At 41.7% G+C, this 24859-nt stretch overlaps 1 protein-coding gene across 2 annotated transcripts; it reads right to left on the reverse strand.

Annotated features, from left to right (window-relative positions):
• Positions 1-2586: 2586 nt before the first annotated feature.
• Positions 2587-23081, reverse strand: pcdh12 (protocadherin 12). Of its 2 annotated transcripts, none has more exons than XM_044205321.1 (5): positions 19739-23081; positions 15151-15239; positions 12255-12406; positions 5143-5307; positions 2587-4462 (listed from the first exon to the last, which is right to left on the reverse strand). In XM_044205321.1, exons 1-5 carry the CDS (start codon positions 22619-22621, stop codon positions 4203-4205), a joined length of 3549 nt encoding a protein of 1182 aa, XP_044061256.1. In that variant the 5' UTR covers positions 22622-23081; the 3' UTR covers positions 2587-4202. The 2 variants fall into 2 exon arrangements, with proteins under 2 accessions (XP_044061256.1, XP_044061255.1); XM_044205320.1 differs by having other exon boundaries at positions 15151-15242; positions 19739-23080.
• Positions 23082-24859: the final 1778 nt, after the last annotated feature.

Genomic DNA, 24859 nt, shown 5'->3' on the forward strand with positions numbered 1-24859 from the left:
TGTTTATATGTATGTATGAATTTATGAATTTTTGATGTAGGCAATGAATTCGTGTGGTGGTGTAATCTAACCTACGTGTTTTTTTTATTACACTGACCTCCTTGGGACTCAGGCCAAAATAGACTTCAGCAGCCCTCTTAATGTATGCCTGCAGCCTGTACTCCTGGTCCACCGTGAAGACCCTGTTAAGGGACCTGTACACTGGTGGTCTAGCCTTCATCCTACTGGTCTCTGCCCTCCTCCTGCAGTATCTATATAAAGTCACATGGCGTACGTCGTGTGCCTGCTGCACCTTTGACACTGAAAAACTTCAGGATGTGTTAAAGTACTAAATAATCTGTCAAGTGATCATGACTATGACGCATGAAACAATAAACACAACGGTCAAAAAAATTACCACTTGACTAAATTTACGGTGATCCAAAACAGCTTTTCGGGTAAAACTGATGTATCCACGTGATTTCCGTGGTTCTGGTAAGTGTTGTGTTCTGTACGTGCTGACGCAGTTAGGCATATCAGACTTACAGTATATGGGCTCGGAGAAAATGGCCGTGTTACTTTCATGTTATTTTCGTACCGGTTCTCCCCTAATTGAACGTGTCCCCCATAAGTTATCTCTAGCCACTGCTTCATATCGTCTACCCATGTTATGACTGATGATGGATGGGACAATATAAAGCCATCTGACCTTCTCATGCTGTCTTCTGTGTGCTCCTTTTGAAACGTTTGACGTGTTTGTCATTTTAGATTATTGCTAGCGAATGATATTGAAATCTTCCGACTAGCCAACTAGTGGTGGTTGACGTGACGGTTTAGTGGAAGTGAGATGACAAAGGCAGAAGAGGAGAACTATTAAAAAGTGGGCGGGGCTTAATAAACTAAATACAACACTAAAGAAGACTTTCAAACTCCATCCATTAGTTCCTCTGTCAGTTCAGCTTAGTAATGGGTAACTCCTGGAGGACAGACAGAAGGGTAGGGAGGCTCTCAGAGAACTGCGGGTGCTTGTAAGCATTTAAAGTTTAATCTCCAAAACAGATATCTGCAGAATCTGTAGGCAAGGGACAAGATAGTGGTATCAGAAGCGTTCTGGTTTCCGTTTGTAGTCCAAGTAGTATTGACCAATCATGTGTAGAGTGGAGAGCAAAAGAGGCGGAACGCATTGGCTGAAATGCAATCTCAGAACTCCTCGGCTATCATCTGATGCCGATTTAGCTTTTTATTAATCTCGGAACTCTAGAGATGAGCTCTGGGTTCTGAGATTGCTAATCGGACTGTAAACAATGACTGGCGCACGGAAACATTGGCCGGTTGCCCCCAGAGGCTAGATCGTCGTCAGACGACAGTCGATGGGTTCAGAGATTGTGTAAAGTGAGACGTGTTTGTTTGCTTGTAATTTATGTACTAAGATGTGTATTCTTTGAGATGTATGCCTTCGAATTTTTGTAGTTTTTAACAGAATGAATGGCTTTGTGACTAATTTGCTTGGTTGTTTTATCTCAGGCTAGTGTTTGCACGTGTGTTCTTATTTAATGTGTTTTGTTGTGATGTTTGATTTTGATGCAGCAAATTCCCTTAATCCAATACAGTTTTCTCCTGTGGGAGACCATATAAGTAACTTTAACTTTAAAACTACAGAATTAAATCAGAAAGGTGTTTATAGTATTTCGCCCCCCCATTCCCGGCAGGCTCCAGTGATTCCTACAAACCATGCCACTGCGGTTACTGAGTTCAAAACCCCGAAGCTTCAAATCCACCCACCTTAGTGGCAGTCATGTCTCCTCAAACTGAGAGCAGTTGTTCTTATTACCATTCTTATTATTCATCTGCATTATAAACAAATAAATACACAGCAAATGAGAACTTTAAAAGTATACTTTTTTTCTTATTATACACAGGGGTGCGCACTGTGATGCTTCCCAATATAAAACTGCTGTATCACCAGTTGTAGGTCTGACTGAACATTCCCACCATCCTGCAAAAAGAAACATCTTGTTCTTAAATCAAATGGTCACATGATACAAAGAACACACATTGAGAAGGCAGCAACATTTCTTTGTTGCTGTTTGTTACCTGAGGCTGCCACTAGGTCATGCTGCTGTTGTAATGGGTGAAGGTCTGTATAACTTCCTGAGTGCAATGTGTCTTTCAAACATCAGATGGCGCTCTGCACAAAGGAAACATCTGAGCAGTTATCATCCACACACATTTTGTCACTTGTGAGAACATTGTATTGCCTTACTGTCAATTATTTGGAGGTTCACCCAAACCTTAACCATCCGTCATTCTAACCTTCACCAAAAAGTAATCTTCGTACCAAAATAAGCAGTTAACTTTGTGGAGACCAAATGTTTGATCCCACAGAAAGAAGGCGAGTCCCCATAATGTGAGCAGATGTTTGTACAGTCACACACACAAAGTGTCCTTCACACAGCAGAGAAGGAAGATTCACACACATACTTAATATGATTTGAGTTTTTTCCAGTGAAGTTCTGAATGCTGTTTAATATAATACTTTCTGAATGGTGTTTGAGTTTACATTTCTACACTTCAAATGACATGACAACACGATGGCCTCTTTAGAAATTCAGTTTCAACATGATACACAATTTATTGAAAAACTTACAAAACTAACTTTTAATGAAAATGTTTCAGAAAAGTTTTCTTGATACAAAAAGTTTTACAAAAGACTATGTACAAAGTGCTGTTCATCTGGTTTGCAAAATGCAGTTGAAAAAAGCTACAAATAAGACAGCTTTGGATACAAGTTAAACCAATAACTTAAGAGACGACTGGAGAGTTATTGCTACCTATAATTCAGCAGTTAATATGCAGTAATCTTAAAGTAGTTTACTATAGGGAGGTGGATTTCAGAGTTGGTGAACAGGGGAGGTCCAGACTGAGCAGCTCTACTGTCAACAAACACTTTTTCTTCCCTGAATTCAACTTGTTTCTGTTCAGTCTTGAGGAAAAACAAAAAGACAAAGCAACATTTCCTTCTGGCGTCTGGCTTGCTTTCTGCCGGACAAAAAAAACAATCCTTCCATTTACTGTTAATTAAACCTGACTTGAAGTGCCTGATGCTTCCTCATGTATTGATGGTAATAATGCAACAAGTACTGTAGCACCATTTTAACAGGATCAGTCATTTTCAACACATCTGTATTCATAAATTGGTCTGAGGATGGTGATGTCAGTCTGTCCATCTGTCTTAACATTGATCCAAAGCTAAATATTACAGCTACTCCCCAGATTAAAATGAAATTTACACACTTGACATTTTGAGCTTGAGAATAAGCTCTAAGAACAACTCAATGATCAGCATGTTGTTTGTTCTGTCCAACACGTTCGTATGTTGAGGTGCAATGAACACTGCGGCCTGTAGGGGCTGCCAGAGAACGTGAAGTGAAAATGAAAGGCCGTGACGAACCAAAAAGTCGAAGGAAAGACGCAAACAGACATATTCATAGTAAGATGTGAAGACTCTCGAGTCTATAGTTTTTAGATGCGTTTAGCGTTGAGGAGTAGTTTATTTCCTGAGTGATCTGTTTCCGTGCATCATTTTTTCTGTTTCAAGTCCCAGTAGCTCATTAAAGTCATACCGCAGAGAACGGGGAAACCGTTTCCTGCTATGATAACATTTTTCTCCATTTTGTTCAAATCACTTTTATGAAGCTGAGTGGAGTTAAGAACAACTCTGCTTCCGTCACCTGTAGAAAAGTTGAAACTTCCTCCACCCCTCGCTGTCGTGCCACTACGCTTTTGTGTCTGGACGGCCTGAATGTTTATTAACGCTCAATGCCCAACTGGCATCACGTCGCTTCTCCAGTCTTTGAGCCTGTATGTGTGAACCGTGAGATGGACAACAAAGGCACCCAAGCGGTCAAATGTGTGTTAATAAAATGAGACAAAAATTTGCTTCATGTTCACTCTGAACGCATCTTCAGACCTTCAGTCTTGGCACAGGAGTGTTGAAAGTGACACATCCTTTATATTTAAGTTCTCATTCTACAAAAAGCAATTTATTGTGGCATTATTTACAATTTCAGTCATTTAAATCATATTTAAGTATTTTATCATGTAATGCCTCTAAAATCCCAACACACTCCTCAAACACATATACGTGTGAAACCTTTTCTGTAATTTCCTGATCTCAGCTGCATCAGTCAGCTCTTAGTCTATTCAGTGTTCAACGAATGGACTTAGTGATAAAGTCCTGAGGGTGGAGCCAGGCCCGACCTCTTCTCAGCGTTCCCACAGTTCCTCGGTGCGTTGCCTGCAGCAGTCGTGGCTGTGCCGTCCAAGCCCAGCGAGCGCCGGTACGCTGCAGAGAGTCGGTACAGGACATCGGGCCGCGGGCCGGGGTGGGCGTCGGCCTTCTGCGTCATCAGCATCTCAAACAGCGTGCTGACCTCAGAGAGGAGGGTCCCGCCCAGTGGGCCGTCCTTCTCTGGAGTTTTACCTGAGAGGAGGAAGAAGAGAGGGAGGTGTCAGTCTGCTGCTATTTCAGGGAACTGAAAACAGAAGTTCCACTGTAGTTAGAGCACTTATTTCAATAATCATCTCAATCTTCCATGATAATAAACTTAATATCTTTGTGTTTTGGGCCGTTGGTTGGACAACAGAAGCAATTTAAATTTTAATTCTGACATTTTATAGATCATAGAGCAATGACTAATCAAGAAAATGATTGGAAGATTGATTGGTAATAAAGATAACCATTAATTGCAACCCTAAAACTAACTTAACGAACATCTACATTTCTTGGAGATCCTACGAAATGTTTAGTAAGAATCTTTAGTAAAGTTTTGTTTTGGAGGTTTTGTTTTGGTCGATGTTGCACGAGTTGAGTCCATATGGTCCTCCGTTTTTTGTACATAGTGACAAAAAAATTACATCAATTTTGAATAAATCTGTACAAATTCCTCAAGAAAATAATCTGTTTGTTCTAAAGTGAAAGAGGTGAGATCTGGTCTTCTCTCAAAAAATATATATGAAAGATTTGCAATTATTTATTTAAACCAACTTTGTTTATATAAAGTAATTAAGTAGATTTAACTGCTGCTACTTTAACTTGAAGAGATCAACAGTCATTTTCCTTCTTGACTGAAATCACAGCAAACGGAGTTCTTTGTGTTTTACCGAAGGTGGAGAAGGACGAGGAGTCCAGGCCGTCCCGGGGAAGGAGCTCACTTTCAGGGGACGGGGGCCCATTGGGGACAAAAACATTGTCGTGGTAATCGGCGGTGAGTGGGAGAGAGAGTCTGGCCATCCAGGCTGGATCGCTGACCTGCGAGAAGACGTCATCTGCAGAGAGAGAAAGACAGATAAGAAGATGTTTGAACTGCATGTTCAGACTCTATCAGCAGAGCCTGTGAACGTGAATCCAGCACTGAAATGATGTGTGGATTAATCAGTGAGTGAATTGACAGAAAATACATTTCCAATAACTTTTATAATCCACCAATCACTTCAGTCATTTCACGCAAAAAGTCTCTGGTTCCAGCTCCTCTTGAGAGGATGTGCTGCTTTTCTCTGATTTACATCAGTGTAAATATTTTTTTACTTTTGGTCAAATAAAAAAAGCAATCACCTTGGGATCTTGGTATTTTCGATGGACATTTTTATGGCAAGATATCTCAACAACTGCTGACCAGATTTTCACGTTCATGCTCCTCAGAGGCTTCGATTTGACCTCTCCTCCAGCATCACCCTCGGGACAACTTTACATTTTGAGCCACGCTGCCTAAATCATGGGGTGCACTGAACATTGCTGCCTCTAGGGGATGCTATCAGGAGTTTAGGTGGTTGTTAATAAACTTGCTGTTATTACATGTTGATTACCCAGCATATCCTGTGTTGCTTAAGACCATTGGTTGTGTGCTCAGAAATTAAAGCTATGGGTCCGGAAGATGCATTTAAGCACCTGAGAGGTGGGAGCAGTATATCAGGATGGTGAGTGAGGTCAGCAAAGTACAACAACAATGTAAGAAAGTTTTGAAGAGAAACTGGTAGAGCTTGTCACCTCTGACACTGTTCTTTCCGTCCTCTTAAATTGACATTAAAGTAACTTAGTGTCGCCATGTTTAGGGACGTTTAGGTTGTGCAAACTCGGAAGTTGTCAAGGACGATACTCTGGTGTCGGCCAGGGAGGATTCAGCTCTGATCTGCCCCCAAATGGAAATGCGTTGCAGTCATGCAGGTACACACAAAGTATGTAGGCAAGTGAACAATACATACAATTGCAGCAGCTTGCCTATGCATATGCTTGGCCAAAAGCAAGAATATGATGAGGCTTAGTCTTAAAGTCTTAAAACAACACAGACCTCCATACATGATCGTCTTCTCAGTCTTCTCTCAGGCCCAAAAGTCAGGTTTTGTGATTTAAAAATCAGTTCTTTCTTTCTGTTTGAAGTCTGTCTGATGCGACAATTGTGTGAAACAAGACTCCTGCAAAGAGATTCATTTAGAAAATTGTGTGATTCTTTTCCTATCCTGATACTGCTTCCCAGGGCAGATTAGAGATTAAGAGTAATCTTCCCTTTTAGTTCCTCTCTGACTGTGGGCCGAGAACGAGGCAGGAAGAGAAGAAGGAAACGACACAGTGGTTTTATCTGGCTGCTGTCAACAGGCTTTTCCTGCCATCCACGGTGTCCCGCGCACTCCGAACGGACGGCTAAACATCACGTCCTCACCGCCATAAAAAAACCTCTTGGCCTGCACGCTGCCTCCAGTCTGACATTCCAGCCGCTGTCAGAGGCGTAAACACCGGGTGTGTCTGAGTGACAACACACAGGCCGAGTCTCTGAGTCACAAACAAACACATCCAAGATGATTATACGTCTCATTTCATTTATTCATTTGTTGTAAAACATGCTTTCTACTGGACAAAATATGAAAAAAAAACTTAAACTCCTTATGTTAAACACCCTCATTTGCTCTGATATTATCCTCATCACATCCTGTTTATGTCCTGTTCTTCCTGGTTGTGTCTAGAGCTATTTAAATTTCATCTGATCTAATTTAATCTGAAAACCATGAAAGAGCTTCGCAGCATGTAGCTGGAATCAGTTCATGCGTGTGGAAGAGAAAACAGTGTCACAACTTGTTATTCATGGAAATACATTTAAGAAAGAGTGACGAGCACAGGCGGCAATACAGTGGCTTTATATTCTCATTAATCATCAATATAAAACATATGACACAGTTGTTTCAGTTTCTTGTATGTAACAAGCTCTGTCTGTATACATGGAGACAGTGTGACCTGCCATAGAGAAAGAAATGTATTTGTGTATGTTTTTGGCCGAAGAGCATTTCAGACACATTTCCAAAATGTGAGCGGGTTAGGAGTGAATTCTAAACTTCTTCCAGAAAAGCACAAACCCTTTGTTTTTCCCAATAAACAAAGATATAGTTATTTCATAGATCATTTTTAAGCAGTTTTTAAACACTTTATAGAGTATTTGTAACATTTCAACTGTTTCACTTTATCTGTAGATTATTATTGTGACAATTTCATGAACATACCCTAACCATGATGTTTTTTTCGGCTTAAACCTAACCAAACCTAGAAAACGGTTTTATTTGTTGTTAAATCTCAACTAATAAGCTGTCGAAATGTCACAAATACTCTATAAACTATCTGTAGGCGGGCTATCCAAATAAAGTCAAACCAAGTAAATTCCCTATCTGAGTGTTAAATTACTGATAACAAGGCGGTGTAGTCCCTCATTCGTCCAGGAGTGTTCCATCGTAGAAAAGGTTTCAGTCGTAGTCATCTGGACACTGTTTTCAGAATCAAGACGTTTCGGCTCCCATCCGGAAGTCATTCTCAATTGTGAAGAAATGGGACGGGAACAGGAACAGATACTCAGGAAGACTCCTTCCTGAGGGCGGGGCTTATGTAACACAGAGTAGCTTAAATTTCTGAGTTCCCGTCCCATTTTTTCACAATTGAGAATGACTTCCGGATGGGAGCCGAAACGTCTTGATTCTGAAAACAGCGTCCAGATGACTACGACTGAAACCTTTTCTACGATACTGATAACAAGGTGAAAAGATTGTCCTGCTCCTCTCCAGAGTTAGTCAGAAACTGTTTATATGATGTCTAAAAGTCATTATGTCATTGAGCTGAAACATGGTCGTATTTAGAGCTCCTGAAAAAACAAATTTATTTAATGATGAACATGAAATATGAATATACCGAGTAACCAGTAACTCCAGCCATCAGATTAATGAAATAGAGTAAAAGTTCTTCGTCTCTCAGCTCAGACTGAACAGCCTGCTGAAGAGCTGCGGTCTCCTTCATCTAACCACAACCAGATGCAGAGAATTAATTTACTAACACACACACATTCATATACACTCAGTGTGGCACAGACCGCCCCCAGAGTTAATCCCCCTCCCCTTCTTTCCTCCTTTTGTTTTGGCAGTATTTCACCACAGATCCTCCAAACACAAAATGCTCTTTCAATTACTATACGCATCGAGTTTCAGCAGATCCTTCAGAGATAAAAAGTCTTCTATTTAAAACCAACATCCATTCTGTCTGTCCCTGTGTTTAACCTTTAAGGTAAACCTCCCTTTACCCCTTATTTTATTTGGAGAATCAAATTTGAACACTTAATTCAGGCTGGTATAAATCTTTCACAGTGTGAGAACAGTTAAGCTGAGGTGAGTAACATGTAAGATGAGCGGTGCAGCTACACAGCTTGATATCAGCTGTTAGTATAAGCCAATATCAGGTTTCTAAAGCAATATATACACTGCTACTTTTACCTAATTATCCCAAGATTTAAGTTTGAAAGGTTGTTATGATCAATCAGTTGTACAAACACACATCAGGTTCAGCTTTATACTGCGCCAAAAAAGAGAAATCCAGGACATTAAAGGATAAGGCTTGCATTATTCTTTGCTTTTCTTATTGTCAACAAATCACAACAATGTCTCTCAGTACTTCCCTACTCTGTGACTCTACTGAAAAAAAAAACCTCATATAATATATAGTTTTATTTTTAAAAACACCTCGGCAATTTCCTAAAACAGTTGACCACTGTAGTTTTTAACAAACGTTACTTAACAGAAGGAAATGGTGCATTTGTTGGGGACTATTTTCAGCGGCGTATTAATCCACATTTGGTGCTCTAGTGAGTATTCGGGGCAGCAGGACGGTGTGTGTGGGTTTAAGTCTAAATAAACTACAGTGTGTGTGTTCATGGTAATGAAGGAACATGGTCACCCAGTGCAACAGTGCGGCTCAATGATGCGTTTTTAATAGTTTCTGGACAACAGTGGAGCTCTGTGGCTCAGAGGAAGGAGATACATCCGGCTGTGATACACACACAATACTTAGTCGATACATTCATTGATGGTTTTGGTCTTTTCATTAGATTCGTTGACACTAAGAATACAGAATATCACCAGATTTGTCCTATATTTTTACCATTTTGTGTATGTTTTTCTCTCCAGTCACACAATAGATCACAGACAACTGCTTTAAAGTTGTGTGGGATCCTGTTTGGTAAAACCTTCAAACCACAGTGGTAGATCGTGATATTATTGTGAGGCTTACTGTGTCTCCAAGCTCTAACAAGAATAGCAAGACAATATGTTTTACACATTAATGTGGTCAGTAGGCGATTTGTTAATTTTTAACAGGGGGGATTTTGTTTCATTTTGCTGACAGGGGGGGTGGCATCCCTCCTCGTCCCCCTGCTGAATGTGGTACAATATGACACACCACCATCATAAACTTGTGATATTTAACAACAGAACATAACCACAGTTCCAACAGCTAGAGAAGAAAACACACAAACAAATGCTCATACACAGAGTCATACACTGTGCTCTCAACACCTGTAACATCACCTTCAGACCTGAACAAAGGCCAGGTTTGTGTTTGTATGATTCATTATGACTGTCTTGAAGAAGAGGAAGTTACAGGCCAGAAAAATGAGATAGAGAGAGAGAGAGAGAGAGAGAGGAATGTGTTGCTGCTTCATCAAAGCTTTTAAACACACACACACACACACACACACACACACACACACACACACACACACACTGAGCTGTCACAGTACTCTGGTGTGATGTTACACTGATAATACAGCCTGCAGGGTAGAGGTGAGTCAAGCATCACACACAAAACGCAACATACTCCCACTCACTCTTTGTTTCTCTCTCTCCTGTCATAAAGTGAAGCTCGCTCTACCATCATCAGGCGGTAAACCCCTCTGCTCGCCCCGGTGCTCTGACCTCCACAATACTAGGAAGAAACTGTTTAACACAAATACACACAGATACTGCACACACTCGGACATTGTACAACCCCAGTGCTGGCCTTCTCGGCTAAACAATAAGCCTTAGGTCTGTTTGATGTTCGGCAGATAAAACTTCAGTTACACTTTGAGAAGATGGTGGTCATGGTTCAATAACTAAAATGACAACTAGGACAGTCATGGATCCTCAAGGCCTGACTTTACACAGCACGGGGTGGGGCTGACCAGTGCCAAAACTGTCTTATCCAAATTTGGTCTGCATAGCTAACATGCTAATAACACAACATGCTAGTAATAGCATGAAAGTAATAGCTTTACTAAAATTATCATAACACTTACATGCTAATAACAATGTCATAATATTAACATCCTAATAATACTGACACACTAATAACCCTAATGTGCTAATAACCCAACATGCTAATGTCACGAATATGCTAATAACACTATGATAACACTAACGTGCTAATAACCCTTACCTGCTAATAACAATACCGTGCTTATAAAACCAATAGCACTTGCATGCAAACTATTATGCTAACACTAACATGCTAATAACCCTAATATGTCAACAACAGTATCATGCTAACAACTATAACATGACACTGAAAGGCTAATAACACTAACATGCTAATATCACTAAAGTAACAGTAAAATGGTAATAACGCTATCATGAATATGATCATGCTAATGAGACTAACAAGCTAATAACATTAACATGCTAATTACACTAGCACAATAATAACGCTAACAAGCTAATACTGTTGGACTGATAATATTCAGTATTGCTGTTGGTGTTTTATAAAGTAAACTAATGCAACTAGGCTACACTGGTTAGGAAACCTGAACTGATTCTAATGAGACATTTTTTTCAGAGTTTTGGGGAACTCTCAAGTATGAAAACTTCCCATTTGAAGGCAGAGAAACAAACATGTCTGTCAGTAGTTTGAATCTTAGAAACATTTTGTAGTTGAGTTGTAGTAAAAAGCCCAGATGAGTGGGTGGATGTGGATGTATAACCTGCCGCTGTGTTATTTCCTGCTTTCTTCCTGTTTTCTACATTTGCCAGTGTGTGTCCATTGTAAGTCTGTATGTTCTGCAGGGGTTGAAGTTCAGCTGCTTTTGTCCTGATGAATCAAAGAGTTTCTCCCTTTACAACATCAACATTTGGGAGAACCCATTGTACTTTTATGTTTGTATTTCACTAAGAAAGTGAAAGCTAGTTAGCCTAGCTTGGTAAAAGAAGTGCTGATTCCAACTTGACATTACTTTTCATCAACGTTATTTTAACGTTATTGGCAACTCCTGCGCACTCAGTGCCGTTTTTGTACTTAATTATAGAAAGGAGGGGAGATAGTGTTGTCTTTCATTCACGGGTCCAAATGTGGCGATAGCAAACGATCAGACAGTCAGAAATTAGAGTAACGGGTTTCCCCATTTGTGTCCTCAGTTCTCAGCACACCTTACTCCATGGAGTAGGCCATCATGGAGTAACGTATGCTGAGGTTTTACCAATTAAATTAATTTACAGTATTGACAACATAAGTGGTGATTTCACTGCAGAAAAATATGATGTAGTACAAAGTACAAAGGTCAAAACAAACAAACACTAAGCATTTTATTTTTGTTCTCGGCCTCTGAAATTAAAGCTTTCTGAAAAAGATACAAGTGAAAACACTGGTCTTGTGCTGTAGCTTTTCCATGACACTCGAGTATGACATTTCACAAACGGCTGCTGTACTTCCTTTTAGCTCTCTTTCTGATCATTTAGTGTTTCAGCGAAGCCAATAACTTAATCGAGCTGTTGTCATTGACATTTAGTTTCCGTTGTCATGGCAATGGCATGAGTAAAAGACCATGATTTGATGGAGAGTTTCTGTGCAGCAGCCCATTACTGTTAGCCTCTGTTAGCAACTGGCATTTTTGAGCCTCGATCAGTGTGTGTGTGTGTGTGTGTGTGTGTGTGTGTGTGTGTACCAGTGTTGTTGAGCAGGTTGTTAAGCCCCTCCTCCAGCTGTGGGTCAATAGGTGAGTCTCTTCCTGGTTCCCAGTCCACATCTCCAGCCTCGCTTTCACCGTGTCCGCTATCTTTGGTGCTCTGCCAATCAGAACAGTCCTGGCCTCCATATCTGCACCGGACGCACACAGACACACACACACACACACACACACACACACACACACAACTGTCAGATAACATCACAAATGACACCTTTCTCCAACAAACATGTCCCCAAAACACAGAGAGGATTAATACTCCTTGAAATGTCTTGAATCTTTAGTCAGACAGTCAAATTCTCAACACTGGGCTCTCATCTGCTATCTGTATGAGTCTTAAGAGTGTTTACGCCCATCTGAACTGGCAAGTGTGTCTGTTTTCATCAGTTTGCTTTAAAACAAACTCAGAGTAAAAGTTCCTGTTGGACATTTTTCAACCACATATGTAGAACACTGATAGACAAGGATATTAGACCAACAAAGTCAAGTGTCAGTTTCGTTTGTTTTCGCTATACAACTAAATAAAACTGTGATTTTGAAACCAATTTTGTCAAATTTGTCTCAGTTTGGCAATTTACAGAAACTAGAAATGAACACTTACATGAATAAATAAAACATGAAAAAATAAATGAACGTTTTAACCACCCAGTAAAATTTCTACACATTTGTCACAGGGGGGGTTTTCACAGGGAAACAAAGAACATAAATCCTGATAAAAACCAGACAGAACTCCAGTGTAAAATCTTAAGATCAGACCAGAGGTTTGGTGTAGTGAGATAACATGATGACAAAATGCCTGACAAATGACAAATCCATTGATAACTACTGAAACACACACCTCTATACCTGTAGCTGCTGGCAGGCTCAGACTGGAAGTGCCAGTCAGATAAAGGTGAGCTCACAGACGAGTTAGTCACTCTGAAGCAAACATACAACCTCATTTTATTCCAGTACTGAAGATTAAAATCTTGTCTGACTGTGAGGTGAGATGATTCCACTTGTTTTAGTTACTTCGTGATTTTTTCATGGATGTGTTACAACTTTCAATACCATGCCATTATTCAAAAAATAAATAAATTAGGATTTAAATAATAGCCTGCCGTGAACAAAACATGGCCGCTAAACTAAATGACAAAATACCTCCTTTATCATTGACTTCCAAAACAACAAATATGAGCCTTTTCTTACAAATGATTCCTATCACTGTTTGACTAGATCAGTAGAGGACCTCACAAATACAGTAAGGTGTGTGTGTGTGTATTTTCCTTGAAACCGTGCCCTGTGTGTATCAAGGTGATGTCAGATCTAATCTCATCGCCACGGTGATGCTGAGGTAGCTTCTTCCTGTCAGAGACTCTGAATCACTCAGATAGAGCTGCTATAACCTGCCTTTTCACACACACACACACTGAAACACTTCAGGGGTTATGAGACACTTCCTGTGACATTGAATGTTGGACTTTACGTCCTGTTTGTCTGTTGCTGTTATTTCAGTCACAGCAGGTCAGTCGGTCAGAAACACTGAGGAAGCTACAACTTCTGTCTTTCACCACGCCAACAAAAAGCAAAAGTCTCCGCTGAAAGGCTTTTACAAGTGTTTTACTGCACTGTCTCTGCTTTTACCCTGAAAAGGAAAGATGTTGGAACATTTTACCAAAGTGGACCAAGGGCTTTATTTCCGCTGTGACTATAGCCCAAGAAGTGCTCCCACAGTTAGCTATTTTCCTTTTCTGTTTGTTTGCATGCTTGTTTTTGCCCAGAACAGTATGCACAGTGCATAGGTGAGAAGACAGGTGAGGAGGTTCATTCAAATTAGGAAGCACAAAGCGAGTTTCAGGTATTTTGGTGGAAACGAGAATATCACGTCTGTTTCTCTGCTGGTAATGTGGTGATTCTATCAACAATACCGTCAATAACAGCAACATGAAAATCTTCTACTCCGCATATTTCAATCTTCATTCAACACAGCTATCTGAAGGCAGCAGACATATGATAAATAATGTCATAATGACTTGTCAGGACCATCTTGAAAATGAGACGATGCATCTAAAGAGGCTCATCCTGTAAACAATTCTGTTTCAGTCCGCAGCTTCCAATTTGAAAAGTGCACCACAGCACAGTTGTGCCGTTATGCACAACTGGACACTGGGTTTGTCTCGATAAAATGAAATGCAAACGACAGCAGGCTGCTAGAAAATAACCACACACACTTCTACATAGAACTGACTGATTAGTTATAACGTATCATTTCTGCAGAGATTTTACAAAAACAACTTTAACTGTCCTGGGTCAGGAAAAAAAAAACATCTGTGAGTTCTTAAAATAGGTGGCATTCCCCTTTAATGTCTGTCTGTCCTGCTATCAGAGGCAGCCTGGTTTGATCAGAGAGCGCAGCAGTGATCACAGTCTGAAACCTGCAGCCAGCTGGCTCTGAAACACACCTCTGGTGATGAAAAGAGGAGAACAGAATCAACAGCAAGATTCTTTCTTCAGGATTTCAGTCTGTCTTGAAGTCAAGCTGCAAAGGTTTCTACAAGGTGAACAGGAAGAGACTGTGGTTGTGTCTAGAGACCAGTGTTAGTGCCCCATTATTACTGCCTTGAAATGAACTTTTGAAAAATTCTAAATATTCAACAAATGCAGGTTGAGAATGTAATCAACACAGTTAAGATTTTGCACTAGAGCTCCAAATATTTCAGTTTTAAATGTTCAAATAAAGAACATTTGAGTATCGGACATGTTCATCTGACATGGGCTTTTTGGTTTGGCTTTCTTGTGGTTCTGTTGTGTCTGTACTTCAGAGGAGGAGGATGGAGGGTGGAGGGATATATTGAGGATGGGGTTTAGGAGAAAGAGGAGGAGGAGTCTGACTGACCTGCCGTTGCGATGAGAGTATTTGTTCCCCCTGAAGTTGGGCCTTGGCTGCAGCTGACCCTGCCGGAGGAGAGAGAGGAGCTGGGAGATCTGCTGCAGGGAGGAAGAGGAGGGATGAAGGTGAAAGAGAGAGGGGGGAAATGGTTAGAATATGATTTTAAGACTATTTATTTTCGGCATCAGCTGATCTGAAACCATGAACATACCTCAAATATAAAGATTTGAAACCACACCTTGTTCACAGTGAGTACTTTTGACACCTGTACATGGTACACCACATTTATGAGGCTCTTTAATGCCCTCATTCACCCTCTTCTCACACACACTCACATCCCAAAGGCAGCAAGCTACTATGCAAGACACTGGCCTATCAATTGGGAGTTTATTACTCAAGGACACTTTGACATGTGAACAGGGGGAGTGGACGATCCGCTCCACCCGCTGATCCTCAGCCCCCTCCCATTATTGCTAATTCTGGTTTGCTTTCACTGAAGTAAAAATTTTAATCCAGGATTTCTGGTATTGATACTTGTCCCTAAGGTCTTCTACCACAGTTTTTTGGGTTGTTTTTTAATGGACAGGTTGACAAGTCATGGGTCCTTTTTGAACCATGTACAACGTTTTGGACCCGTGAGGACCTCTTAGGGTTGCATTTCAAAAGCTGCTTCTGTTTTGGATGCAGTTTTAAGTTAAGAAAACTCCCGGATTTGCTAACTCTGAGAGCAATGTACAAAACATTCAGGAAGCAGACGTTTCATTTTTAGCTGGCGCTGACTGTGGGTTTTGCCAGTTAAAATGTCACCGGTGGTAGATTACGTGAGGTGTACTTAATTAATGTTTATTCTGTAAGTAACTTGACCAAAGCCAAAACGTTTGAGTTTTCAAATAATTTCAAAGTGATCTCGTCAAAGATCGAGGGTTTTGTGGGAGTGATGAGTCTTCTCTGGCACATCAATTTCAGTGAGTAAAATCCCCAGGTTATGAACATCAATTAGGCAGCCAACAAGAGATCTCTGAGTTTTAGTTATTTTAAGTTTAGTTAACAAGAAATGTTGAAAGCTGCACCTAAACAGATGCAATCATGGATTTGAAAGGATTCGGAGGCAATTAGTAAATATGATCCTGGAGTCAGATTTGATAAAAGGCTATAGAGCCCCAATACCAGGAGCTCCAAAGGACAAATCCTCTCCTGAGTCTTTGTTGTTTTTGACTGTATTAATCTGGACCAGTGAGTGTGTCGTCGTGTTGGTTTAGCTGGTCGAACAGTGAGTGCAGCTGATTTCAGCGACACTCAGGTAGAGAGTGAATAAACATTTTCTTTTTTCTGTTCTTTTTTTTTGTTGTTTTAGTTTTACAGTGTGAGAACCGAGAGGCTGCGTCCGTCTCACTGCCCCGAGCTTTCTGCTGACAGCTCTGTTATACAGCGGATACACACTGCACACCAGGGAGGAAACACACACACACACACACTTACCTTCCCCAGTGTGTGTGTGTGTACTTGCATTCTAATATATGACTTTGTTTTAGCCATGACATTTGTGTGTTTTTGCACGTGTATGCTGCTGCAGAGACAGGAAATGGCCTCTACGTAAAAGCCTATTCTTCTCTGACCGGTTTCCTTCTAGGATGGGCTCTGAAATATGGACGAGTGGAGGAGATGTGTGTGTGTGTGTGTGTGTGTGTGTGTGTGTGTGTGTGTGTGCGTTGAGGTGGAGGTGAACAGTAAATCCCCCTCCTCACAGGCGTCCAGCAGGCCTCTTCCTCCGTGACCTTGTGGGAGGAGAGAAACGTCTGAAGCCCAAGAAGTGCCAACTGGGCCAACTGGGAGGGTAGAGGAGAGGGGGCTGCTGGGTAAAAAGAAAAGGGCCTCTTCCTTTCTCTAATGGGATTCACGTGAGGATGTTGGACCTGGCCGAGCTCTTTGTTCTCTGTCTACTGGGCGTTGGCAGCAACATTTGCCCTCAATGACGCGGGTCTGTGTTTTAACCAGCGAAGCGTTCCTATAGTTCAGAAGTGAAGTTGAAACTGTTGTTACTGATGTCAAGATGATGTTCTGAGCTAAATTCATCACGAGTCTCTGATTGTTAAGTTGTATCTGACTGTTGTTTATTAAATATAATTGGTAGTTTTGAAGTTCTAAATTGATTCTCTTCCTCTTAAAACAGAACCCAATAGTGGTTTTGGTCAAGCATGGTTCAAATCCACAGAACTCCCCACCAATCCCACAGAACGTTTCTAAAGATACCAAATATGTAAAGTAGAATTGTGGTCGAAATGTGTAAAAAATTATGCTGAAGACATCCAATTTTTTGTGGTGAATTTCTAATATTCTAAGCAATCTTCCATCCTGTTTGCTCCACTGTTTCTTTAGGTCATTGAAGAGGGACTTTCATATTTTTTCATTCTTCTTTGTTCTACCAGTCCAATATGACTTTAATACTTCACATGACCACTTCACATGACCAAAGTATGTCAGTTAAAATTAGCCTGATGTTATCCACATTCCCTTAAACACTCTTCTGAGTGTATTTATACCATCAGAAGATGGCAGATTTCTGTACTAATGATTCATTTTAAAGGATTTTAATTATGTTATTCTACTTCTTCTTATTGTCAACAACTCCCATGAAAAGATCAAATGTATAGTTTCACTTTTTTTTTTTAAATGGCTGGTCACTGTAGTTTTTAGCAAGACTCAAGATAGTACATTTGTTGGGGACTATTTTCCATTGCGGATTAATACATATTGGGTGCTTCTGGCAGCAGCACAGTGTATGTGGGATTGCCTCAAATAAACTACATTGTGTGCAGTAGAATGCAAAACCATGCAAGTCTAAAGATGCATCCAGTGCACAGCCATCAGCCAATCCATTATGGTTCCAGCCCTGATCCATGATAGCAGAAACTACTATAGATCAGGGTTACGTAATGACTGAATCCACATTAAATATGAAGTACAGCTCGCACCAGACCAATATCACACACTCACAGGCATAATCTTTAAACCTCTGCCCTCTGATAAAACACAGCCAGCCACAAATGTAACCACAAATTGATTAAACAACATTAGGTTTTGATAAACTCTGTTGTGTTTGCAGTCCCGTTCTAATGGTTAAATCTGTGTACATACAATATCTGTAGCTGACAGACTGTGCTCTGGCTTAGTATCCTTCTCTGCACTCTGAGTTGCTGTTTTTAGCCTGAGCTGTTTTTCTTTCCCCCCCTACAGCAGCTCAGCTCGCTAAAAGTGATTTTTGGGTCATTTGTAAGTGACAAAGCAGCATGTCAGAGTGGTGTTAATTTACACTACAAACACATCGCAGCTTACTTTAGCTGGCCTGACCCTCACCCTTCTCACTCCAAGAGGAGTTCACCCCCCTTCGCCTCCTCCTCCTCCTGGTTTCAATATGAATCTGATATGTGATATTCAGTAAAAAAGGATTTTCAGAGTTCCTCGGGGGGGATTACTGTCTGTGATACATGAGCACCTGAATAAACTCACTGCTTTTTGGCCCCCCACACACACACACACACATACACACACACACACACACACACACACACCTACACCAAACTCTAGCCTTCAGGCTGTCTGCTTTTTCAACCTCCTATATGATGACTTATCAGGCTGCTGGGAAAATGTAAGGGAAGCTGGTGTGTGTGTGTGTGTGTGTGTGTGTGTGTGTGTGTGTGTGTGTTAGCAGGGTAGGGGGGCTCTTACTCTATACTCTCTAATGGACTTCACTTCAGATTAATCTCAAAGCCTGCAGGGGGAGACTTAATTACTCCAACACTAACAGTACGCACATGTTGAAATAATTGTGATCACACATTTTAGATGGAAGTAAATTACATTTAAATGAGAGCCTTCAGCAGCACATTAGCCTTAATGTAGTGGAGATACAGTGGAGAATGTAAATAAGAAGACGTTAAAAAAATCATCATGCAGGTTAAGTTAAATCATTAATGCAATGCAAATGGATATATTTGCCAAATCAACTTGCAGTGAAGTTACTTTCTGCCTTGAAAACAACTTCTGATCTTAAACACGTAATCATGAGTTTAAGTCTTGTGACATAAAATTTAGTTCAAACTGAGCACTCATTACCACTCAATAAATAATGTTTGTTATAAAATACATTACAAGCTTGTTAGCGTACTTCCCAGCAAGCATTGTACTTGGATTAACTCTCCAGTAACCCTTCTTTCTTATCTTTTAAATGCCATCAGATGATGTGGACTAATTTGTGTCTTTGTATGCATGTGATGAATCACATAGCCTTGTCTCTCTGACAAAACAATGTTAACCACGAAGACACTGTAATATGTATATGATGAAAAAATAACTAAACCCTAAACTCCTCTGCTTCTGTGAGTAAATTTAAATGCAAATCTAAATAGAAACACTTATCTGAGTAAGGTGGTTAATTGAACTGATTTACTCAAGTTTATTTAACTCAATGACATCCATATTAGAACTAAGAAACAAAGTTTAGACAAACTATTTAAGTTAATTTACAGGTACCATGGAATAAGAATTCATGTTTATTACTGTAATCCTTGGAAATTAGTAAAATACCGGAACTCACCTGCACTTCTGGGGAAGCAGAGGAAAGCTCAATGGAGTCTCCAAATGCAGCCATGGACAGTCGAACCAGGTTTCGAAGCATCTGCTGATGTTCTGCATTGTGCCCCCCTCGTCCCTCTGAGGTCTTCGGTCTCCTGAGAGTCGCCTGGGATGCTGAACTCAACGCTTCTGCTTCTTCCCCTTGAGCGTGAGTCTGGCGCTTCAAGGTGCTCGAATGTGAGACTGAAGAGGATGATGAAGGGTTCCTGGCTTTCCGAAGAGTCCGATGTGATGTGGCGGGCGTCAGAGGAAAACTGCCATCAAGTTCGATGTTTCCAGGTTTCCGAAGCGTTTTGCAGTGGTAGGTGACAGGTTGAGTGGCATCCCCTTCTGGGTAGCCTTGGGAATGGAAGCTTGTGTTCATGACTGATGGCGTTAAGGTATACTGTCTCTCAGTTTTTTGATCGTCTGACATCATTGGAGATGGAGCCAGTGGCTGGGCTTCACTATCATCCTCAAGAGGCTCCTCCTTTCGCCCTCTTATGACAGGAATTAGCTGGATATCAGACTTCCTGATGTTCTTCTGTGGGCGCCGCGGGTGACGGGTGTAGGTCGACTCAGCCTGTCTGCAGTTGTAAGCCCGGTTGTCCCGTTTCTCTGGGCGGCAGAATGTTGTCACCAAAGCAACGGCCAACAGAAGCAGCAGGCAGGTGGCACCCAGGCAGATCGCCATCATCATGGTGAAGCTGAGCTGTCCGCGGTTACCAGGTGACGAGTTCTTCAGATGGTCCTTGAGATTGATGAAAGTCACCTCCAGAGTCGCCTTGGTGGCCAGACTGGGACTGCCCATGTCAGACACAGCAATGTTCACCTTAAAGGTTTTCCCAATTAGCTCAGTAGCGTTGGTGGTGTTAACAAACAGTTGGCCTGTAGTATGATCCAACCAGAACAGTCCATAGGGGTTTCCGTCAGTGATGAGGTAGCTGAGTTGTCCGTTCAGCCCCGAGTCTGGGTCTTCTGCCTTTATGGTGGATGCGAGGAATCCAACAAGTCCCTCTCTGACTGAGTGATTGATCGGCAAAGTGGTGGATCCCTCTTCCATGTCATTCCCTAGCTCGGTCACAATCTCCCCCTTGTCTGCATTGACAGGTACACTTAGAGAAGCCACACCCTTTCTGGGTTTTGGCTCCTTGATTACTGGGTAGTTGTCGTTCACATCCTGGATGTTGATTTGCACGGTGGTCGTGCTGGTGAGAGGCGGATGACCCTGGTCAACGGCCTGCACAATGAAAGAATAGGTGTGAGATTCCTCGTAGTCTAGAGGACGCTGGACGCTTATGACACCACTGGTCGGGTGGATGGAGAAAGACTGTGTGTTCGTTTCCACTTCATTGGAGTCGGGTATGAAGTAGGAGACTCTTCCACTGAGCTCCAGGTCAACATCGTGGGCTTCAACTTTGAGAGCGTGGTAACCTGCCATGTTATTCTCCTTGAAGGAAGCCTTATAGATGGAGGTGGAGAACACCGGGGCATTGTCGTTCTCATCCAGAACATAGACAGGCAGATGTTTAACACAAGACAGAGGGGGATCTCCATAGTCCTGGGCGAGGAGCGTGATATTATACTGCATTACCTTCTCTCGATCCAGACTGCCATTGGTAACAATCATGTAATTGTCGCCATGGATACGTTTAAGGCAGAAAGGGCCAGATCCTGGCTGAATGTGTGCTCTCACTTTGCCATTTTCTCCTGAATCTGCATCAGAGACCATCACCAGAGCAAGGAAGGTGTCCTCTAGTGCTCCTTCCAGCACAGTTGCCACAGGTGAGTTGGGTGGAGTCCAGGTCATGTGTATCCTTGGTGCATTATCGTTTACATCTGTAAGCTTGACATGCAATTTGCAGTGCGTGGGGATCGCATTGGGCCCGCGATCACGGGCCTGTATGATTACTTCATAAGAGTCCTGGGCCTCGTAGTCCAGAGGTGCTGTGAGACTTATAGCTCCGGTTTGAGGATCCACATAGAAGAGCCTCTGTACCTCTGGACGTGTGTGCTTACTGAGTGAATACTCCACTTCCCCATTGGCACCCTCGTCTGGGTCAGTGGCCTTGAGGTTGATGATGGTTGTCCCACGGGCTGTATCCTCAGGTAGCTCCAAAGTGGGAGTGCTGTCCTCAAACGTGGGGCTGTTATCATTTGAGTCTTGAATATTAACATGGACCAATGTGCTCCCAGACCTGGGGGGGTTCCCTTTATCCCATGCCATCAGGGTGAGGTCAAATGAGGTCTGAACTTCCCTGTCCAATTCTTTGATCACCACCAACTCTGCCTGTTTTGTCCCACCTGGAGCGACTGTCACATCCAGAGCAAAGTGCTGGTTGACGGACAGCGAGTAGGTCTGGAGGCCATTAGGCCCTGCATCAGGATCCACTGCCCGGTCCAAAGGGATTCGCATCCTGAGGCCAGCCGTCTCTGAGATCTCCACTTCCTGCAGCGTGCTGGGGAAGCTGGGACTGTGGTCATTCTGGTCCATCACCTCCACACGAACCCGCAGGCAGTTCACAGCACCGCTTTTCCTGTAGAGGACGCTGAAGGCCAGTTCGCACAAGTCTGACCCCCGGCACAGCTCCTCCCTGTCCAATCGGCCCTGGGTGGAGACGACACCGTCTCGAGTGCTGACAGAGAAGGGAAGGGCTTTTCCGTGCTCCACCACCTGGAAATCCTCCAGAGGACCACCTTCGTCCCTCTGCCGGAGGTCGTCCACCAGACGGCCGACCCGGGTTCCCATCGGCTGTTCCTCCCATACCCGGTACTGGATAGTTATTGATGACGGCTCAGAGGAGTGAGCGTCCAAGCAGTGAGCGTCAGAGCAAAGACTCAGAACCAGAAGCAGAGCCAGCAGCATAATGATGTGAAGTAAACTCCTTTCTACTGGCTAAACAGACATTTCTAAAAATCACTATAATGAAAAAGTTTTTTTTTTTTTTTACTTTAAAATTTTATTTTAAAACTGTCTTCTTTTGAAATAGAAGTGAAAAATATCCTGTCTATCTGTAACAAACATTATATAAAATGATTAAATCAAATTTTCAATAATCTACAGTTTCTTCTCACAAAACAAACAACCACAACCAAACCAGTGAAGAAAACTGTTGGTTTTGTAAAGCAAATACCTAGAAAAAAAGAAACCTCCAGCCTGGTCAGGAGACATTTATAGAAACCTATAATTAAGATATCATCCTCTCTCTGTTCATACACTACCAGCCTCTCTCTGCATGCTGTTGTTACTCACTCAGCTGCTGGCGTCCAGCCTCTCACTTCATCATCCTCAACTCTGAAAAGTTTTGCTCCAACTGAGAAAGTTTGGATGTGGGTTTCTACATGCTAGCGGAGCCCCAGCCAATCCAAAGGGAGGAGGAGGGTCATATGTAAATGTTTCCAGACTCAACACAAAGAAAATCCCTCCTGCCCTGAGGAAACTCACTCTGGAGTGCTTTTAAAGTAACATGACACTGCCTCTCCGTCACTTGAAGCTCGTAGCCCCCTTTCAGTCTGCATAAACTCATCACAACCTGTAGTCTGGAATCTTAAATCATTTGGAAAATTTGTGTTAAATTAAATCCCAGTGGGACTACAGCGGAACATATATTTGTACTCCATCACAGTGACGTATAATCTGGGCTTCTGAAAGCAAAAATATAAATACAGATAGGAAAATAAGCCGTCATCAAATATGGAGACAGTTTAAGAGCTGTCAGTAACACTCTGCTTTGCATTAAACTCTCTGTGAAAGCAGACAGGCTTTTTGTGTGTAAAGAGTACATTTCTACTGTGTATTCCTTAAATCCAAAGTTTCATGTGTCCACAGTTTTACTTGGGAAAAACAATCCTTGAAGATTCAACCAGCTATGAAGTGAATTCTCAAAATTCAGAAGCCTGTCCTTAATGTGACAAAACTCACATTCCAGCTTTTTTGCAAATATAATTATGAAGAGTTAGAGCGCTCATCTCCAACCACAGGCCACAGAGGTCAAAACATTTCTAGCAAATTATGGCAGGAGCTCATTTCATTTATTCCTTTGCAGTTAAAGGTTTGTCCATTAGTGAAAAGAATTGTGAATTGCTCAAAATGGATAATTTAGGTTTCTGAAAGTTTCATGTTCTTTTTATGCACCTTTAGGAGTAAACCATAATATATTGTACTGGGCTTTAATACACAATGTGATTGATTAACTGTAATATTGACAAATGACAAAGTTTTAGTGTAATTTGAGGACAATGAACAGCTGTTTTAAAGGGCAAACAGCTTTCTTTTTCTTTGAGAGGTGGAGTTTATGATTGAGTTTGAACTCAAGAGACATCAAAGTGGAGGTTTGCAAACTTGAGAAAATACTAATACTGTCAAAGCCCTTACAGAGACTAAAACTATGTGGCCAATATTCTATGATACAGTATTTCAGGTGTAAATACCTCTCTCTCTCTTTGAGCTGCTGTCCTTGGTTGGATTAGAAACCTGCAGACACCAAGTTAAAACCATTAAACCCAGTTAGAGCACAACAGCTGCAGATCCACTAAGTTGAATGTCTTCCAGCATGCACGGCGCTTATTTTTCATTTGGTCTCCAGAATATCCTGCAGGCTGAGAGAGAATCAGGTTGAGGAAGGTTCAAGCATATCACTTTCCTCTTGGCTCAGACGGAGGGGGGCTGTTTAAAGAATAAAGACATTAGCACTGTCATCTGCCAATGAAAGATTTCCACCAGACAGAGGGATGGATGACTGAAGAGACAAGAGAGAAGAGCAAGGCACTACTGACAGGGTTGGGGGTTGAATTCCAAAATATATGAGAGAGGACTCACTGTGAGTCATAAAATCCATTTACAGTTTGTTTAGTTCAGGATGAAAGCAAAGCACAAAGCTCAATCACAAAAACAAAAGTTTACAAAGTGAAAAAGCAAAAGGTAATATGATAGGATTAACAGAAAAGTCTGACAGAACAGCTAAAAAGCAAACACTGATATAAGGGAGAATAAAATTGATTTAGTCAAATACAATATAATTGGAGGTGCCTTGGGGGTTGGGGTACCTGACCATGGACCACAGCATCCCTGAATTGCGTCAGGTCAGGGACCTTTGTTGCGGGT

Source organism: Siniperca chuatsi, linkage group LG8, assembly GCF_020085105.1.
Source record: "Siniperca chuatsi isolate FFG_IHB_CAS linkage group LG8, ASM2008510v1, whole genome shotgun sequence".
In the NCBI taxonomy this organism is placed as follows: Eukaryota; Metazoa; Chordata; class Actinopteri; order Centrarchiformes; family Sinipercidae; genus Siniperca; species Siniperca chuatsi.